Below are 20966 nucleotides of genomic sequence, written 5' to 3' on the forward strand. Positions count from 1 at the left end.
TCGGGGTCTGTCTCCGCGCTCGATGACTGTACCTTCGCTGCTTCTCAGTGTGAATGCAGAGTTTGTTGGATGTTCCCTGAGTTCCTTCTCTTCCTTCACTGTCAGACTTGTGACAATGGTTTGTTTCCTCTCCGTTAGAATCAAATGATCTCGAAGACTATAAGAACAAGTCTTGGATTGCTGCGGCCGTGGTTGGCATCCTGGCCCTGATTGCGATCTGTGCCTGCATCATCTTCAAACAACGAGGTATGTGATTTTCAGTTTCCTCGAGATTCACCCAACAAACCAAAATTGCTGTCTGCTCGAGCAGGGTGCTGGAATATCCAAATCTATCTCTGAAGGCTGGGGGTGCGAACAGAACACCATCTCTCCAGGATTTTTCACAAATGCATTTTGCAGCCACTATTCCACTGCAGAAAAGGCAGTCCAGCGGTGGTGGTGTGGGGAGGATACAAGAAACGAGAGTGGGAGTAGGGGGCACATGATCCGTTTGGAGCAGCACGGTGGCTCAATGGTTAGAACTGCTGCCTCCCAGCATTCTCCGGGCGACTGTCTGTGTGGAGTTTGCACATTCTCCCGTGTCTGTGTGGGTTTCCCCCGGGTGCTCCGGTTTCCTCCCACAGTCCAAAGATGTGCAGGTTAGTGTGGATTGTCCACGCTAAATTGCCCATAGTGTTCAGGGGTGTGCAGGTGAGGTTGGATTGGTCATGCTAAATTGTCCCATAGTGCCCAGGGATACGTAGGTTAGGGTGGATTGGCCATGCTAAATTGTCCCATAGTGCCCAGGATGTGCAGGTTAGGGTGGATTGGCCATGCTAAATTGTCCCATAGTGCCCAGGATGTGCAGGTTAGGGTGAATTGGCCATGCTAAATTGTCCCATAGTGTTCAGGAATGTGCAGATTAGGGTGGATTGGCCATACTGAATTGTCCCATAGTGTTCAGGGATGTGTAGGTTAGGTGCATTAGTCAGGGGTAAATGCAGAGTAATAGGGTAGGGGAATGGGTCTGGGTGGGTTACTCGTCAGAGGATCGGTGTGGACTTGTTGAGCCAAATGGCCTATTCACACACTGTTGGGATTCGATGAGTTGGTTCAGTCGGCCGGATTTCTGGGTTTCATGATGCGAGGAGACACCAGAAATGTAGATGTCAATTCCTGCATTGGCTGAGGTTGGTGTGGAGTTTCTGAAAGGAGCCGGAGATGTGGTGAGCCCTCAGGGTGTCCCCACCCCATCATCAGTTGTTGCTTCCTAATGGGAGAGCAGGACGGTGATGACTTCACTTACCGTTCAACACCGGAATGGTCAATGTAGCCTTCACCTTGACGTTCCTGCCTATTCCCTACATCCTTTGATTCCCTGAGAGATGATAAAACCCCTCTCTCCACCCGATCTGTCTTCAACGACGTGGGCTGGAGAGTTCCAGAAGATGTTTCTCCTCATCTCCCTCAAATTGATGAGCAAGTTCTCTTTGTAAACCAGAGTAAACCCACACACAGACACAGGGAGAACATGCAAACCGACACACAGACACAGGGAGAACATGCAAACCGACTCACAGACACAGGGAGAACATGCAAACCGACACACAGACACAGGGAGAACATGCAAACCCACACACAGACACAGGGAGAACATGCAAACCGACACACAGATACAGGGAGAACATGCAAACCCACACACAGACACAGGGGGAACATGCAAACCGACACACAGATACAGGGAGAACATGCAAACCCACACACAGACACAGGGAGAACATGCAAACCCACACACAGACACGGGGAGAACATGCAAACCCACACACAGACACAGGGAGAACATGCAAACCCACACACAGACACAGGGAGGACATGCAAACCCACATACAGACACAGGGAGAACATGCAAACTGACTCACAGACACAGGAAGAGCATGCAAACCCACACACAGATACAGGGAGAACATGCAAACCCACACACAGACACGGGGAGAACATGCAAACCCACACACAGACACAGGGAGAACATGCAAACCCACACACAGACACAGGGAGAACATGCAAACTGACTCACAGACACAGGGAGAACATGCAAACTGACTCACAGACACAGGGAGAACATGCAAACTGACACACAGACACAGGGAGAACATGCAAACCGACACACAGACACAGGGAGAACATGCAAACCCACATCCAGACACAGGGAGAACATGCAAACTGACTCACAGACACAGGAAGAACATGCAAACCGACACACAGACACAGGGAGAACATGCAAACCCACACACAGACACAGGGAGAACATACAAACCGACACACAGACACAGGGAGAACATGCAAACCGACTCACAGACACAGGGAGAACATACAAACCGACACACAGACACAGGGAGAACATGCAAACCGACACACAGACACAGGGAGAACATGCAAACCCACATCCAGACACAGGGAGAACATGCAAACGCACACACAGACACAGGGAGAACATGCAAACCGACTCACAGATACAGGGAGAACATGCAAACCCACACACAGACACAGGGAGAACATGCAAACCGACACACAGACACAGGGAGAACATGCAAACCCACACACAGATACAGGGAGAACATACAAGCCCACACACAGACACAGGGGGAACATGCAAACCGACACACAGACACAGGGAGAACATGCAAACCGACACACAGATACAGGGAGAACATACAAACCCACACACAGATACAGGGAGAACATGCAAACCGACACACAGACACAGGAAGAACATGCAAACCGACACACAGACACAGGGAGAACATGCAAACCGACACACAGATACAGGGAGAACATACAAGCCCACACACAGACACAGGGGGAACATGCAAATCCACACACAGACACAGGGGGAACATGCAAATCCACACACAGACACAGGGAGAACATGCAAATCCACACACAGACACAGGGGGAACATGCAAATCCACACACAGACACAGGGGGAACATGCAAATCCACACACAGACACAGGGGGAACATGCAAATCCACACACAGACACAGGAAGGAATCTGCTATCGTGACCTGGTCTGGGCCTACATGTGATATACCCACAGCAATGTGCTTGCCTCTTAACTGCCCTCTGGGCAATTAGGGGTGAGTAATAAGTGCTGCCCTGGCCAATGGCTCCCTGATCCTGTGAATGAATAAAGCCAAAAATGCTATGAGGTGACCAATGTTCTGCCTGATTCCCCCGCCCAGTGAATGATGTTTTTCCTTTCTGTCGGACAGGCAGCTAAGGTGTGAGAGACTCTGACAGAGCTCGCAACCTTCACGAAGGAACAAACATGCTGAAAATTTCTCTCTCTGGGATGTCAATCACCTGCTGAGACCCCGGGGTTACCGAACATCGCCTCCGTCTTGGTGGATGGATCTCGCTGGAGGGACCGGGGCAACGTGGAGAAGACCCTTTCGCTTTGCTTGCTCGGCAACTGGACGTTTCTCCTCAAAGGGACAGGTTGCTGCTATGACAGGCTTGCAGTTGAGTTTTGTCAGAGCGTTAACCTAATTTATACCAGTTACCAACCTTTAACGTCTGCCTTTCTGCTTCACCACAAAAGAAAATATTAACCCGAGAAATAACAAAGGGATACACTGCCTAACTGCGAAGATTTACGGGTATTCTCCAAGTTGGCACTAATGAAATGGTTTCTCACTGATGGGTGTCCATGGGTGTGTTCACTTCAGTATGACTCTTCCCCTGTGTTTTTCTCTGTTGATGTAATAAATTGGTTGGTTTGTAACTATCAGAGTCCACTGTGATTGTCCTGACAGAAAGTAGTCTTCTGTTTTCAGAACAACGTACACACAGATGGGCACCTACAGACATAGACCACTTGGCACCTTGTGCCATTCAGTGGGCAGTCCTGGATTGTAACCTCAAATCCACTTCCTCCCCTTCTCCTGAGAAGTTTCAAATCTCCCCCACCACCCCATGCCAAGGTCCCTAAGGAGGTGATTCTTCAACACTTGAATGTTCTGTTGGCAGTGCTGTGGGGAGCTGGTGCCCTTTGGCATTGTCACCGGGTGAGGGGTCCAGAAATCGGTGCAATTTTCCAGAAAAGCAGGTTCAAATCCTGCCAATACAGATTGTGGGACATGAGCTCAGTTAAAAGGTGGGTGGCACGGTGGCTCAGTGGTTAGCACTGCTGCCATCCAGGACTAGGGCTCAGGGTTCAATTCCTGCCTTGGCTGGCTGACTGTGTGGAGTTTGCACATTCTCCCCGTGTTTGCGTGGGTTTCCTCCGGGTGCTCCGGTTTCCTCCCACAGTCCAAAGATGTGGCGGTCAGGTGACTTGGCCATGCTAAGTTGCCCATAGTGTTAGGTGCATTAGTCAGGGGTAAATATAGGGTAGAGGAATGGGTCTGGGTGGGTTACTCTTTGGATGGGCGGTGTGGACCTGTTGGCCGAAGGGCCTGTTTCCACACTGTAGGGAATTTATTCTAAAAAATGTGGAGATCAATGACTAGCATTGAACCCATTGCTTGATAGTGTTGCAGAACAGAGAGACCTGGGCATTCAGGTACACTACCTTTTGAAGTTTGCATCACAGGTAACTCTAACTTCTTCGATAATCCATCCTACAATCTTTCTCCCTTTCTGAAATACAATTTAGCTCAGAACTCTTGAGTATCTGTGTAAACTTCTATCATTGTGCATCAACTGTCTTGCCTTTTAATCTTCCCACAGAGACCAATCGGGACAGATCTATCCACGTGCTTCCGCAACTACCTTTGTTCATCTCCAGAATGCTTGTGTGGGATTCCAGTTTCTCCTCCCCAAACTGAATTTGGAATTCTGGCATGTTATGATCACTCTTCCCGAGACGATGCTTCACTCTGACAGTGTTAATCCCATCTCATTACACATTGACAGGGGGAGAGGAAGGAGAGCAGAAATGTTCTGGGATTCCAGTCAGGGGATGGGACAGTATATTTCTGGCAGTAAAGTGACTCCAGGACGGTGCATTGCCAACACGGTGCCAGGATCAAGGATGTCATGGGGCGATTGTTGGGTGTCCTACAGGGGTGATGGGCAGTGTGGTGAACAACCAGAGGTCGTTGGCATCAACAATATTGATAGGAAGAGGGATCATGTTCTGGAATCAGAACTTTTTTCGGAGTTAGAAGGAAATTTGAAAAGTAGGATCTCAAGAGCAGTCATTGCAGGATTGCTCCCAGTGCCACCTGCTGGTGAGCACAGGAATAGAGACATTGATCGTTTGAGAGACGTGGTTGGGGACTTGGTGTAAGAAGGAGAGAATCAGGTTTCTGGGGTATTGGGTCCAGTTCAGTCACAATCCTGTGGGTTCTGTAGACCACGGGTGTATTGGCTTGTGAGCGTTTGCAGCAGCTCTTACGAGTTACACCTGTCCTTGCCTCCACCTCCTCTCACTGGACCCAGCCTGGGAATACACACAGACACAACGCTGCAGGTTCAAACCCTGGGCAGCCCTAGGAACACACTCACAACACAAACTGACACAAGACGTTTGCAAAACTTAACACACATTCTTTGTACAAACTGATACCACACTTTTACATAGATCAGCACAGGCTTATTTCTCAAATTCAAGACAAGAGTTTTGCACAGATTGATTCAACTTTTGTGCCAAAATTAATAAAGTTTTTTGCACGTTTGCACAAACTAACACTTTTTTATACACATCGATACAACGTTTTTTGCTCAAATGAGCTAAAATTTATGCCACTGATTAATCTAAAATTTTTGCACAGATTAATGAAACTCCAATGTACCACTGATGTCTGCAAGCTTTGGGTTTTACCCGATTGTGGGTACATCTTCTAGTTTCTTCCTTTTATTTTGCCATTTTTGGGTCACCTAGTGAAACGGGGCGTTGAATATTCATTGTGCAAAGACTCCCATGAAGCGCATTTTAAAAACTTGATGAAACTTGCGACGAATTTAGTTGAAGTGTGCAGGGAGGAGAGCTGTAACCCCTACTGCAGCCACAAGGCGGAGCTGGAGATAGCAGATCAGTGAGAAGCTGATGACCCCTGAGCAACATGCGCCCTCTGCTGCTCATCAGAAACCCTGCAATTCCCCATCCCTGCAACAATGGCATTGTCTCCTCACCACACTTCCAGGCACTGTATTCCAGGACACAACTACTCAATGGGGCGACCCACACACCATGATGAAATCATCAAAAAGTACTCAATAGTCCAATTTGTGCCAGATTCAGCTGGTGAGTAAATGACCAAGGAAATACTTGCATCCGCTTAGCGCCTTGCACATCCTCAGGGCATTCCGTCTTGCTTGGCAAATGGCAAGGGCTTTTTTGAAGCGGTGTCCCTGCTGTAACAATAAGAGAGGCAAGAGGTTAATACGTGTGCACAGTCGCAAATAGGAAATCTGAGTTTTGTTTTCACTTTAAATTAATGTGGGTTGAGGTTGAGACTAATGTGGGTTGAGGTTGAGGGAGCATCCAAGCCTCTCAACCTGACGTTTCATGTTCAAGACCCACTCCAAGCCTTAACGTCCAATGAATGCACATTCGGAATGACTTGAGGCCTTTCTATGTCCCTCAGCCTTGCCTGCAGGAGGCAGTATTTATGTGAGAGCCTCCTGTAAGTCAGGCTTGCTTTGTGACAGTGCCCCCCAAGCATTAGTCTCTGGTGACCATCTCCAGGAAGGATGTGGTTTGTCTGCCTCATACTCCCCAAGGCAAGAAAGGGCAGATGTTGATTGAAAGATGGGCCATGGCATCTGTTCTTCTTCAGAATTGTCCCGGGGGATCCAGAGAGTTGACCTGAGGGCATTGCTGGTAAAATATCTTCACCCAAAGAAGACTATGGCACTCCCACACTACTGCCGCTGCTGTGTTGACTTAGATTGCAAACAAAATGGACAATACTGGTCTCATACCATTGGGGCTGAATGGATAAGAAGGAGTGGTTGATTGGTGTTGTTCTGAAGCTCCCCCAGCCTGCATCTACTTGGAGTGGTTGATTATAGGCTCATAGAGAATAACAGCATGGGACAGGCCCTTCAGCCCATTGAGTCTGCACTGACCAAAGGAGAAACCATCTCCGATCCTCCCTAATTCCATTTGACCCGAGGATATTTCATCCAGGTACTCTTTAAAGGTTGTGAGATTTCTCACCTCAACTACCCTCTGAGGCAGCACATCCAGACCCACCCATCACTCACTGAGTGAAAAATAATTTCCTTCCATCCCCTCAAAACCTTCTGCCCTACATTAGATTACCTACAGTGTGGAAACAGGCTCTTCGGCCTAACGAGCCCAGACTGACCCTTCAAAGAGTAACCCACCCAGACCCATTCCCCTACCCTATATTTACCCCTGACTAATGCACCTAACATTATGGACAATTTAGCACGGCCAATTCACCTAACCTGTATATCCTCGGACTGTGGGCGGAAACCCGAGCACCCAGAGGAAACCCACGCAGACACGGTGAGAATGTGCAAACTCCACTTAGACAGTCGCCCGAGGCAGGAATTGAACCTGGGTCCCTGGCACCATGGGGCAACAGTGCTAACTACAGAGTCACTGAGCCAACCACATCTTAAAATGATGCCCGCTTGTTATTGTCTCTTCAGCACAGCAAGGCAACTGCTTCCTACCACCCTATCCTTGTCCCTCATAATCATGTACACCCCTTAGGCAGCACAGTGGCTCACAGTGCTGCCTCACAGAGCCTGGGTTCGATTCTACCGTCAGGCAACTGTCTGTGTGGGGTTTGCACATTCTCCCCGTATCTGCGTTGCTTTCCCCCTGGTGCTCCTGTTTCCTCCCACAATCCAAAGCCCTGCATGTTAGTTGGATTGGCCATGCTAAATTGCTCCCATAGTGCCCAGGGATGTGCAGGCCAGGAGGATTAACCATGATTAATGCGAGGTTACGGGGATAGGGTAGGAGCCTGGAATACTCTAAGAGTAGGATACTTTTCGGAGGCTCAGTGCAGACTCTTTGAGCTGTATGGGATCTTTCTGCAACGTAGGGATTCTGCAAACTGTATTATGACCCCCTTCAACCTTCTGTGCTCTCAAGAAAACAACCTGAGCTTATCCAGCCTCTCTTCATAGCTAAACTGTGACATCCTGGTGAATGCACTCTCTCCAATGCAATCACATCCTTCCTATAATGAGGTGAGTGGAACTGTACAGCACCCCAGTTTATCAGAACAGACCCTTTGGAAAAAGACTCACTGGACTCGTGGTGTTAACTCTGCTCTGTCTTCGTAGATGCTGCAAGACCTGCTGAGTTCCTCTCGCAATTTCTGTTTTTGTTTGTTTCAGATTTCCAATATCTGCAGTTCCTTGTTTCATTTCATCCATATATCCAAATATGTGTAAGGCCCCTTTTGGAATACTGCATTCAATTCTAGTCTCCCTGCTTTTGGAAAGATGTTGTTAAACTTGCATGTTTATTGTGAGGGTTAGAGGGTTTGAGTGAGAGGGAGAGGCTGAATAGGTTGGGATTGTTTTCCCTGAATCGTCAGAGGCTGAGGGCTGACCTTATAGAGTCATAGAGTCAAAGAGGTTATCGAGGTTTATAAAATCATGATGGGAATCGACAGAGTGAAGTCCAGAAGTAAAGAGCATAGGTTTAAGGTGAGAGGGGAAAGATTTAAAAGGGACCTAAGGGGCAACTTTATATAGAATAGCATCCCTCAGTGTAGAAACAGGCTCTTCAGCCCAACAAGTCCACAACAACCATCTGAACAGTATCCCATCTAAACCCATTCCTCTGCACTATTACTCTACATTTGCCCCTAACTAACACATCCCTGGACACTATGGGTAATTTAGCACAGCCAATCCACCCTAACCTGCACATCCCTGGACACTATGGGCAATTTAGCAATGGCCAATCCACCCTAACCTGCATGTCCCTGAACACTATGGAACAATTTAGCATGGCCAATCCATCCTAACCTGCACGTCCCTGAACACTATGGGACAATTTAGCATGGCCAATCCATCCTAACCTGCACGTCCCTGAACACTATGGGACAATTTAGCATGGCCAATCCATCCTAACCTGCACGTCCCTGAACACTATGGGACAATTTAGCATGGCCAATCCACCCTAACCCACACAGACATGGGGAAAATGTGCAGACTCCACCCAGACAGTCGCCTGAGCCTGGAATCGAACCCACGTCCCTGGCATTGGGAGGCAGCAGTGCTAACCAGTGCTATTGGTGCATGAATGGAATGAGCTGCCAGAGGAAGTGGTGGAGGCTGGTGCAATAACAGCAGTTAACTGGCATCTGGATGGGAATATGAATAGGAAGGGTTTAGAGTGAGACAGGCCAAATGCTAGCAAATGAGTCTAGATTAATTTAGGATATAGATGAGTTGGACCGAAGGGTCAGTTCCAGTACTGTCCAACTCTATGATCTGATATGCTGTTTTGATCTGTGCCACGATACCATTGGATCGAGTAACAACACGGTCTTCATTGCGATCAATTTCCAAGTCCGTTTTAAGGTGTGGGGCAAGTTGACCTTTGTTACAGTTCACTAAGGATCTGAATCCATTATTCGGGAATTACAAAGATAAACGTACCTTTCCAACTGCTCATAGACCGATATGTTACTGATCTGAAGGTCCTGGAGGGAAAATAAAAGATATCACAGCCAATTCATATCAGTCTCAACAGGAATAGTGTCTGAAATGATTGAAATGCAGAGACACATACTGTGTAGTTTGAATTGGACTGATCCTGATTTCCACATTCTTTCTGTGAAGATAATTATTACGTTAAATGTTAAGAATGTCACATTTGTATTGAAGCAGCCTTTCATTCTCAGAGATTCCCTACAATGTGGAAACAGGCATGGAGTCCACACTGACCATCCAAGGAGTGTCACACCCACACCCCTACCCTATCCCTGTAACCCAATATTTCCCATGGTTAATCCAACTGACCTACACATCCCTGAACACTGTGAGCAGTTTAGCACGGCCAATCCACACTAACCTGCACAGCCCTGGACATTATGGGACAACGTAGCACGGCCAATCCACCCGAGCCTACACATCCTTGGACACTGCGGACAATTTAGCATGGCCAATTCACAGAAAACTGCACATCTTTGGACTGTGGGAGAAAAGTGGAGCACCCGGAGGAAACCCACGCAGACACGGGGAGAATGTGCAAACTCCACACAGGCAATCACCCGAGAGTGGAATCGTACCCAAGTCCCTTGCACTGTAAGGCAGTAGTGCTAACCCACTGTGCTGTCCCTTCCTGACTGCAATTTTTAAATCAATCTATTGTTTTACAAGTTTAAGGAATCAAGTGCATTCATGTGGTTGGGGAGAGATATAAAATGTTCAAACAGCAGAGTTTTAATAGTTTCAGGTCTATTTCTTGGGACCTTTGATTCTATAATTTAAATGTTCTGAGCATTAACAATGCTGAAATGCAAGGCCTGCTATCACTGTGCCCAGATTTTCTGACGAAAGGCTGTAGCCCGAAATGTCGATTCTCCTGCTCCTCGGATGCTGCTTGAGGCATTCTACAAGGTTCCCCATGGGAGACTGATTAGCAAGGTTAGCTCTCATGGAATACAGGGAGAACTAGCCATTTGGATACAGAACTGGCTCAAAGGTAGAAGACAGAGGATGCTGGTGGAGGGTTGTTTTTCAGACTGGAGGCCTGTGACCAGTGGAGCGCCACAAGGATCGATGCTGGGCCCTCTACTTTTTGTCATTTACATAAATGATTTGGATGCGAGCATAAGAGGTACAATTAGTAAGTTTGCAGATGACACCAAAATTGGAGGTGTAGTGGACAGCGAAGAGGGTTACCTCAGATTACAACAGGATCTGGACCAGATGGGCCAATGGGCTGAGAAGTGGCAGATGGAGTTTAATTCAGATAAATGTGAGGTGCTGCATTTTGGGAAAGCAAATCTTAGCAGGACTTATACACTTAATGGTGAGGTCCTAGGGAGTGTTGCTGAACAAAGAGATCTTGGAGTGCAGGTTCATAGCTCCTTGAAAGTGGAGTCGCAGGTAGATAGGATAGTGAAAAAGGTGTTTCCTTTATTGGTCAGAGTATTAAGTACAGGAGTTGGGACTTCATGTTGCGGCTGTACAGGACATTGGTTAGGCCACTGTTGGAATATTGTGTGCAATTCTAGTCTCCTTCCTATTGGAAAGATGTTGTGAAACTTGAAAGGGTTCAGAAAAGATTTACAAGGATGTTGCCAGGGTTGGAGGATCTGATCTACAGGGAGAGGCTGAACAGGCTGGGGCTGTTTTCCCTGGAGCGTCGGAGGCTGAGGGGTGACCTTATAGAGGTTTACAAAATTGTGAGGGGCATGAATCGGGTAAATAGGCAAAGTCTTTTCCCTCGGATCGGGGAGTCCAGAACTAGAGGGCATAAGTTTAGGGTGAGCGGGGAAAGATATAAAAGAGACCTAAGGGGCAACATTTTCACCCAGAGGGTGGTACGTGTATGGAATGAGCTGCCAGAGGAAGTGGTGGAGGCTGGTACAATTGCAACATTTAAAAGGCATTTGGATGGGTATATGAATAGGAAGGGTTTGGAGGGATATGGGCCGGGTGCTTGCAGGTGGGACTAGATTGGGTTGGGATGTCTGGTCGGCATGGATGGGTTGGACCGAAGGGTCTGTTTCCATGCTGTACACCTCTATGAGGCTATGACTCTATGACCTGCTGTGCTTTTCCAGCACCACACTCTCGACTGATTGTTTCAACTTTAAAGGAATCACATGCTGGTAACGATCCCACAGACCGCTCAGCTTCTCTCGTTCAATCTCTCTCTCTTAAATGGAACCAGGACAAATATACCTCTCCATGCCATAGCATGGTGACATTTGTGACAGGGATTCACAGGTCAGAAAGGACAAGCTGTATCTGGTAATAATTACCCATCATCCTTCTTTTTTCCAATTATTTGAAATTTTTCGACTCGTCACTGAAGCTCCTGCGACTGGAAACAATTTCACAAGAGTTCTCTTGTTTCAAAACTTACTGTAATTGCAACATCTCTTGTTTAACTGATCAATAACAGTAACGTTAAGGTGAACACTTACCTCGTCATTTACTGATGGCAGGAAGTTTTCGTACGTTGGCGCGCTGATGGTGCCACTCACTGTTGGTAGAATGTATCTTTCTGAAATCAATCCAGCAACAAGGGATGAGTAAACGAAGGAGGAAGAGAATTTGATGAACTAAATGCAGACAATGCTAGCAAAACTCAGCAGATCTGGCAACATCTCTGTGAGAGAGGAACAGAGTTAATGTCTTGAGTCTCATAGGGCTCCTCTTCAGATCTGAGGGATGTTAGAAATTGGAAACTTCCCACCCTCTGAGAAAAAGAACAGGAAATGACATCACCAAAGGAAATGACATCACCACAGGAAATGACACCACCAACCCAAAGAAACCCAAACATATAAATAAATTGCAGGAATCATTGGCAATGCTTCACCTGGAGGCTCACTGAAGATGTGACCTAGTATGGTGACAAAACATCTGAAACTGAACCTTCCAGCTCAGCAAGCAAACCCACATCCAGAAATTAGAAACTTTTTCAACGTCTGTTCGCTCTGAAGAAAAGTCATACTGGGCTCAAAACATTAACTCTGTTTCTCGTCATGTTGCCATACATGCTGGGTTTTTCCAAACAGCTCTGTTTCTCAGATTTCTAACCTCCACAGTATTTCACTTTGTTTGGAGGAACTGCTGAGCTGACCTTCTTTGGCAAACTCTCTGCTCTCGGGAACGTTTGAACCAAGTGTTGGTTGTCATGGATAATGAGAACAGGTGAAAGGGAGGACTGCAGATGCTGGAGATTAAAGTCGAGAGTGTGGTGCTGGAAAAACACAGCAGGTCAGGCAGCATCTGAGGAGCAGGAGAATCGACGTTTTGGACAAAGGCCTTCATCAGGAATTCCTGATTTTCCTGCTCCTCAGATGGATAAGGAGAATCTCTACCTCGTCTCGGTATTAATCCCCTGATGTGTTCAAGGTCAAGGCTACCAGGATCAGATGCAGGATTAATCAACACTTAAACTCCTTTTTCCATAGCAACTTTTAATAGGAGCTGTGACTCCAAGAGCAGGTACTTAAGGTGGGTGTACTCTATTTATATTGGAATAGACTTAATACATCTTTTATTAAAGTTAGTCAATAGAATACGTGTAATTGCAGACCAGTTACTGTCCCTTTTTTTCATTTGTTGCACTGCCTCACTAGAATTACTGACCCACAAGAAAACATTCAATGGAAAAAAGCTTACAAAGTTGAACACGGTTGTATTGAACCGGTGGATGAATTAAACTATCCCCCAGATGGGTCCCTTCACAGAACTGTTCTGGAGCAGCAAGTGGCTATTCCGCCCATCATGTGAGTCCTGGTTCTCCTGCTGGAAATGTCGATCGCCTGCCTTCTCCCCCATATCCCCTTGCACACCAATGTCCCCTCTTGATTGCCTCCAGGGAACCTGCCTCCAGCACATTTGCAGGCAGTGCATTCCACACTCGAACTGCTCCCTGGGTGAAAAAGTCTTTTTCTGACATTCCCCCCCCCCCCCCCCCTTTGCTTTGCACATCACTTTAACCCTACAGGCTCTGACTCGTCTTCCTTTTAGGAGCAGGAACAGCTTCTCCCTCTCTGCTGTATCTAGCCCCCTCATCCTTTCCTTTCCTCTCTGCCCGAAATCCCATTCCGACGGCCAGTGTTGACACAATTCATGATGGCCTCCGTTTGGGAATAAAACGGGTTTTATCACCCCGTTCACTTACGCGTTTCTGAATGAGACATTTTCCGGACTTTGAAGAGTAAAACAGCAATTCCCATGAGTTCTGTGATGGAGATCACCGCGAGAACCACAACTGCAGCTTTCCATTCATGACTGCTGTAGCTATCTGACTGGGTGGTAGTCACTGCAAAACAGAAAGAACTACGTAAGTCAGTGCCCTCATTGCTCTTGCTCACTTGCAAGTGACCTTGACGATGAGACTACGCAGTTATTGCACAGGATTATCCACTGGGAGCAGGATCTTGTTCAGTCCCATGTTCCCAAACGGATACAACACTGGTATTTACTTGGAAATGTGAAATGTTGCCTCAATGTACCAAAAGCAGAACAACTCCAACCCCAGCAGCCTCCTCCTGATCACCAGCAGAGTGGTTTATATGTGACAGTGGCTATCAAGTGGCATTTATAGAGTCATACAGCATGAAAACAGACCCTTCGGTCCAACTCGTCCAGGCAGACCCAGACATGCCCAATCTGACCTAATCCCATGAGCCAGCACTTGGCTCATATCCCTCTAAACTCTTCCTATTCATGTACCTGCTCAGATTCCTTTTAAATACTGTAATTGTACCAGCCGCCATCACTTCCTCTGGCAGCTCATTACATTCACATGCTCTGTGTGAAAAAGTTGTCTCTTAGGTCCTTTTTTAAACCTTGCCCCTCCCACCTTAAACCTATGCCCTTTCGTTTTGGATTCCCCACACCCCAGGAAAAAGACCTTGGTTATTCACCTTATCTGTGCCCCTTATGATTTTATAAACCTCTGTAAGATCATCCCTCTGATGGAGAAAGTGAGGTCTGCAGATGCTGGAGATCAGAGCTAAAAATGTGTTGCTGGAAAAACGCAGCAGGTCAGGCAGCATCCAGGGAACAGGAGAATCGACGTTTCGGGCATAAGCCCTTCCTGAAGAAGGGCTTATGCCCGAAACGTCATCCCTCTGATGCTCTGGGGAAAAAAGTCCTTGCCTATCCAACCTCTCCATTTAACCCAAACCCTCCACACCAGGTAACACCCTTGTTCCCTTTCCAGTTTAATAACATCCTTCCTGTAGCAGGGTGACCAGAATTTTACACAATACCCCAAATGTGACCTCACCAACGTCTTGTTATCCCTCCTCATAACATAAGAGCCTTTAACAAAGCAAATGTCCCAGACACCATTACAGACAAATGTTAGTGTGCTGTTCACTGTGAATTGATGTGAATCCAATGTACTCACTGTTCAACTTCAAGGAGTAGGGCTCACTTGCTTTTTCACTCACAGGGCTACGTGCAATACATCGATAGTTGCCAGTATTGCTTGTGTCAACATGAATTATCATCAACATAGCATTTCCTGAGCAAAATGTTGTCTTCCCTTTGCTGTTGACAAGACTCCCATTGAAGAGCCAAACTATTTCGGTCCAATCTCCCAGTACATGGCACCTTAGGGACACTGTGTCATTCTCTTTCACTGTGTTCGAAATATTGGATATAATAGACACAGAAGAGATTGGCTCTGTGAATTGGAAACAGAAGAATTAATCACTCGTCCTGCACAGAACATTCAAATAATTTTGTTATGAAATATGATATATCGATGATGAATGATGACCTCATCGAGTCCTACAGCATGTCTAATCAATCCACGCTGATCATATTCCCAAACTGAGTTAATCCCATCTGCCTGCGCTTGGCTCATATCCCTCAAAGCATGTCTTGTTCATGTCCTGATCTCAACGTCTTCTGAATGTTGTAACTGTACCCAGACTCACCACTACCTCTGGAAATTCATTCCAGACCCTCTCTGTGTCGAATAATTGCCCACATTGCCTTTTAAAAATCTTTCTCCTCTCTCCTTAAACTGTGCCTCCAAGTCTTGAATCCCCCAGCTATAGGGAAAAGACACCTGCCATCCATCTTATCCATGCCCCTCATGATTTTATAAATCTCAAGAAACCTCCAGTGAAAAAAACTCCCAGCCAATCCAGTCTCTTCTTATAACTCAAACCCTCCATTCCCAGCAAGATCCTGGTATATCTCTTCTGAACACTGTCCAACGTAGTCATATCCTTCCTATAACAAGGTGACCAGAACTGCACACTGAACGCTGGAAGACACCTTCCCAACATCCTGTACAACCCCAGCATAATGTTCTAACTCCTATACGCTAAGGTCTGAGCAAAGATGGTAAGTATGCTAAATGTCTTCCTCACCACCCAACCCAAATGTGATGCAAACTTCATAGAAATATATCCCAGAATCCCTCTAGGTCTGTTTGTTCCACATGACTACACAAGGCTCTACTTTTAATTGTACAAGTCCTGCCCTTGTTTCTTTCACATATATCCAAATTAAACTCCATCTGCTCGAATTCCACAACAATACTTAAAAAAACAATTTAGACCGAGATAAATCCACATGCTTTTACTTTTTTTGTAGCATTTCGAAGGCTAAGAAGTGACCAGATTGAAGTCTTCAAGACATTAACAGGAGGAGACAGCATTGATAAGGATAAATTATTTCCAATGGTTGAGGATTAGAACTACAGGGCATAGTTGGACAGCATTAAAATAAAAGGAAAAGCATGCAATATGGTGAAGATTAGTGGGAAGCCAGAGGATTGGAACGTCTTTACAGGATATCATTCCTGATGAAGAGCTTATGCTCCAAATGTCGACTCTCCTGCTCCTCAATTGCTACCTGACCTGCTTTGCTTTTCCAGCACCAGCCTTTTTGACTCTGATCTCCAGCATCTGCAAACCTCCCTTTCTCCAAGTCTTCAAAAGCCGGCCGAGGATAATGGAAAAAAGTAATGGGGGTGGAGAAGATGAAATATAGGGTAAAGTAGCTAATAATATTTTTAAAAATTGCAAGAGTTATTAGCAATCTGAAAGGTAGAGCTAAGAGTGGACATTGGGCTGCTGGAAAATGAGGCTGGAGAAGTTGAAGTGGGGATCAAGGAAGTAGCAGAGGAACTGAATAGGTATTTTGCATTGGGTTTCACAGAGGAAGACATCAGTAATACACCAGAATTTCAAGAGGGTCAGGGGGTCAGGAGTGAGTTGGATATCACAAGGGATAAGGTGCTGGGGAAGTGGAAAGCTGGATAAATCACTGGACCAAATGGACTACACCTCAGAGTTCTGAAGGAAATAGCTGAGGAAACTGTAGAGGCATCAGTGTTGACCTTTTAGGAATCACTTGAGTCAGGGATGGTCCCAGAGGCCTGGTTAATGAGTAATGTAACAACACTGTGTAAAAAGGGAGGCAGGCAGAAGACAGGAAATTGTCGAGCGGTTAGCCTGACCTCAGTTGTTGGTAAGATTTTCGAGTCCGTTATTCAGAATCAGATTGCGGAGTGTGTGGAAGTCACTGGTAAAATAAGGTGGGTTCATCAAGGAGAGGTCATGCCTAAAAAACCTGTATCTTTGTGGAGCAGAGAAACCTTGGATTGATATTTTCAAGTGGGTAAACATCTCTAACATAAAGGCTGACTGAGGAAAGGAAAGTAAAGAGAGAGGGAGAACGTGATGAAAAGCCTTCCACCAGTTTCTGGGTAGACGGGGAGAAACTGAACTCAAACATGTTCCAGTAGAGGGAGAGAGAGAGAGAGAGACACACAATGGTCATTTAAACCGTTGCCCGTGTGTTGCCCTCCCTCTCAACCCTCTCCCCGGAGCCAGGTAATGATATCTGCTTTCAGTGTTTACCCAATCTTCTTTTAGAATCGACTTCAAACTTGGACCAACAAATCAGTCTGCCAATCGCTCCATCCTCTCCCCACCACCACCTCCCCCAAGTCAACCTTTATGGTGAAACTCTCTCATCTCACCAGGTCATCAGTGATGGGAAGGTTCATAATTTCATAACGACTTGGATAAGGAAAACATTCCTGTTACTCACCAAACACAGAAAGGATGATTGTTGTATTCACTACAGCATCACCGAATGAGTTCATGGTAACGCAGTACTCTCCGTTGTCTGAAGCAGTGGCTGATTTGAGCAGGAGGGAGCTGTTACTCTGTAAGAACTCCACCCGCTCGAGGTAAATATTATTAATGTCTGCTGTTGTGTTAATCCACACAAGTACATCTGACCCATTGTGTTTCCAAGATCCACTCCTCACCTTCTTCGACGGTCTCACTGACAGGAGCACAGGGTCTCCGACTGCTGCATTAATCAGCCTCTCACTCACTGAGATGGTCAAAGCCTCAGAGTCAACTACAAGGGGAAGAAAAATCCCAGGTTAATGTTCAGCCAGTTTAACTCCAAATGGAGACAGGGAAAGACTGTGAAATTCATTGTATTTAACATATCCTCACCAGCACCCCCACCCACCCCACAGCCTTCCTACATAACCCTCAATACCAACATGAGAAATTCATTCTCACCAAGAGATAGAAGTGACCAGACAGTAATGGCAGTGAGTCGGGCTCTCTCCATCCTGTGAGAGCAGTGTTGGTCCCTGTACTAAACAGTGTCCAGCCTGCAGTCCCTGGTCAATGAAACAGGTTAATTTTTAACTAAAGCAAACACGGCTCTGAACTGGGTCAGAGTTACTTCACTGCAAGGACTGGGTGAAAGTTAGAATATTAATGTAGGGACTCTTCCAGTTCAACATCTGGAGCTGACAACACGAGTAGTGAAGTAATGATTAAAACATTTTGACAGAGCGGTGAGGAGAGAAGGTGGCGTGAAGTGAGGGTTGCTGGGAAGGTAAGGGCTTAATTTATATTTAGGCAGTGGCTAAACCCAAGATACTACACGTGTATTATCTCCCTCCCGCCCTCCCCCCCAACTCCTCTAGCCGGAAGAAAAAGACTGCAAGATAAGGCATTTTTTTCTTTATCTTTCTTTTTCATATATTTAAGGGCATTGTTTGGTTTTAGTTAGTTCATATAAAGCTAAGCTTACAATGGCAGGGGACCTCAGACCCGTGGCATATGCCTCTTGATTGATGCGGGAGCTTAGGAACGTGTCTGACGTTCCTGACTCTTACATTTGCAAGAAGTGTGTCGAGCTGCAGCTCTTGTTTGACCTCATGACGGCTCTGGAGCTGCAGATGGACTCACTGTGGAGTATCCGAGATGCTGAGGAGGTCGTGGATAGCACGGTTAGTGAACTGGTCACCCCTCAGGTTAGAGTTGCTGAGGGAGACAGTGAATGGGTGACAAAATGAGAGGAACAAAGAGTAGGAAGGCAGTGCAGGTGTCCCCTGTGGTCATCTCCCTCCAAAACAGGTATACCGTTTTGGATACTGTTGGGGGAGATGGCTCACCAGGGGTGGGCAGCAGTTGCCAGGATCATGGCACCATGGCGGGCACTGCTGTTCAGAAGGGCGGGAAAAAGACTCGTCAGGCCATAGTCATAGGGGATTCTATTGTGAGGGGAGTAGATAGGTGGTTCTGTGGCCGAAAACGGCACTCCCGGATGGTATGTTGCCTCCCAGGTGCTTGGGTCAGGGATGACACCGATCGGCTGCAGAGCATTTTAAAAGGGGAGGGTGAACAGCCAGTTGTTGTGGTGCATATGGGCACCAATGATATAAGTAGAAAATGAGATGAGGTCCTGAAAGAAGAATTCAGGGAGCTAGGAGAGAAGTTAAAGAGGAGGACCTCAAAGGTAGTGATCTCATGATTACTACCAGTGCCACACGTTAGCCAGTGTAGAAATGAAAAAATAGGTAGGATGAACACGTGGCTTGAGGAATGGTGTAGGAGGGAGGGGTTCAGATTTGTTGGACATTGGGACCGGTTCTGGGGAAGGTGGGACTATTACAAAATGGACGGTTTACGTCTGAACCAGACTGGAACCAATGTCCTTGGGGGAGTTTTTGCTACTGCTGTTGGGGAGGTTTTAAACTAATGTGGCAGGGGGCTGGGAACCAGAAGAGAAAACAAGAAGGCAGTGAGGTGGAGACTGGAGACTGTAAGAATTATGAAGATAGCATTAATAAAGGGAAGAGTAGGCAGAGAGCAGGTGAGTGCAAAAAAAACTGGTGGCCTGAAATACATCTACTATGATGCAAGGAGTATAGTGTGTAAGGCAGATGCACTTAGGGCTTGGATTGGTGCCTGGGAATATGATGTTATTGCAATCACAGAGACTTGGTTGAAGGTAGGGCATGATGATTGGCAATTAAATATTCCAGGACGTAGATGCTTCAGACAGGACAGGGAGGGAAGTAAAAGGGGGGCCAAAAGAGAAAATGCTGGAAAATCTCAGCAGGTCTGGCAGCACCTGTAAGGAGAAAAAAGAGTTGACGTTTTGAGTCTAACTGACCCTTTGTCAAAGCTAAAAAAAAGGGAGAAATACAGCCTACACCCTATTTCTCCCTTTTTTCAGCTTTGACAAAGGATCAGTTAGGCTCGAAACATCAGCTCTTTTCTCTCCTTACAGATGCTGCCAGACCTGCTGAGATTTTCCAGCATTTTCTCTTTTGGTTTCAGATTCCAGCATCTGCAGTAATTTGCTTTTATTAAGTAAAAGGAGGGTGGGGGATGGAGTTGCATTGCTGGTCAAGGACAATATCACGGCTGTGCTAAAGGAGCACACTATGGAGGTCTTGGGTAGTCATACAGTCATAGAGATGTACAGCATGGAAACAGACCCTTCGGTCCAACCCGTCCATGCCGCCCAGATATCCCAACCCAATCTAGTCCCACCTGCCAGCAACCAGCCCATATCCCTCCAAACCCTTCCTATTCATATACCCATCTAGATGCCTCTTAAATGTTGCAATTGTACCAGCCTCCACCACATCCTCTGGCAGCTCATTCCATACACGTGCCACCCTCTGTGTGAAAAAGTTGCCCATTAGGTCTCTCTTATATCTTTCCCCTTTCACCCTAAACCTATGCCCTCTAGTTCTGGACTCCCCGACCCCAGGGAAAAGACTTTGTCTAATTATTCTATTCATGACCCTTATAATTTTGTAAACCTCTATCAGGTCACCCCTCAGCCTCCGACTCTCCAGGGAAAACAACCGCAGCCTGTTCAGCCTCTCCCTATAGCTCAGATCCTCCAACCCTGGCAACATCCTTGTAAATCTTTTCTGAACCCTTTTAAGGTTTCCAACATCTTTCCGATAGGAAGGAAACCAGAATTGCATGCAATATTCCAACAGTGGCCTAACCAATGTCATGTACAGCTGCAATATGACCTCCCAACTCC

At 46.5% G+C, this 20966-nt stretch overlaps 2 protein-coding genes across 8 annotated transcripts in view; one reads left to right on the forward strand and one right to left on the reverse strand.

The window, feature by feature from the left end:
- LOC122544181 (cell adhesion molecule CEACAM5-like) overlaps positions 1 to 3762 on the forward strand; it is a 65487-nt gene extending 61725 nt beyond the window's left edge. For all 3 annotated transcript variants that reach the window (XM_043683223.2, XM_043683224.2, XM_043683222.2), the window contains 2 exons: positions 139 to 246; positions 3251 to 3762. In XM_043683223.2, the coding sequence (XP_043539158.2) occupies positions 139 to 246; positions 3251 to 3258 (116 nt within the window). In that variant the 3' untranslated portion in view covers positions 3259 to 3762. The remainder of the gene's footprint in view (positions 1 to 138; positions 247 to 3250) is intronic.
- A 1477-nt stretch (positions 3763 to 5239) lies between these two features.
- Positions 5240 to 18535, reverse strand: LOC122544182 (cell adhesion molecule CEACAM2-like). Of its 5 annotated transcripts, XM_043683228.2 has the most exons (8): positions 18185 to 18512; positions 17697 to 18014; positions 15031 to 15309; positions 13795 to 13935; positions 12083 to 12162; positions 9715 to 9756; positions 9582 to 9625; positions 5242 to 6338 (listed from the first exon to the last, which is right to left on the reverse strand). In XM_043683228.2, the coding sequence occupies exons 1-8, from the start codon at positions 18234 to 18236 to the stop codon at positions 6281 to 6283; spliced, it is 1014 nt and encodes a 337-aa protein (XP_043539163.2). In that variant the 5' UTR covers positions 18237 to 18512; the 3' UTR covers positions 5242 to 6280. The 5 variants fall into 5 exon arrangements, with proteins under 5 accessions (XP_087837166.1, XP_043539164.2, XP_043539163.2 ...); XM_087981040.1 differs by lacking the exon at positions 15031 to 15309 and having other exon boundaries at positions 5240 to 6338; positions 18185 to 18535; XM_043683229.2 differs by lacking the exon at positions 9715 to 9756 and having other exon boundaries at positions 5241 to 6338; positions 18185 to 18521.
- Positions 18536 to 20966: the final 2431 nt, after the last annotated feature.

This window comes from Chiloscyllium plagiosum, unplaced genomic scaffold (assembly GCF_037043375.1).
Source record: "Chiloscyllium plagiosum isolate Xiang-an unplaced genomic scaffold, Cpla_swu_hap1 HiC_scaffold_38, whole genome shotgun sequence".
NCBI lineage: Eukaryota > Metazoa > Chordata > Chondrichthyes > Orectolobiformes > Hemiscylliidae > Chiloscyllium > Chiloscyllium plagiosum.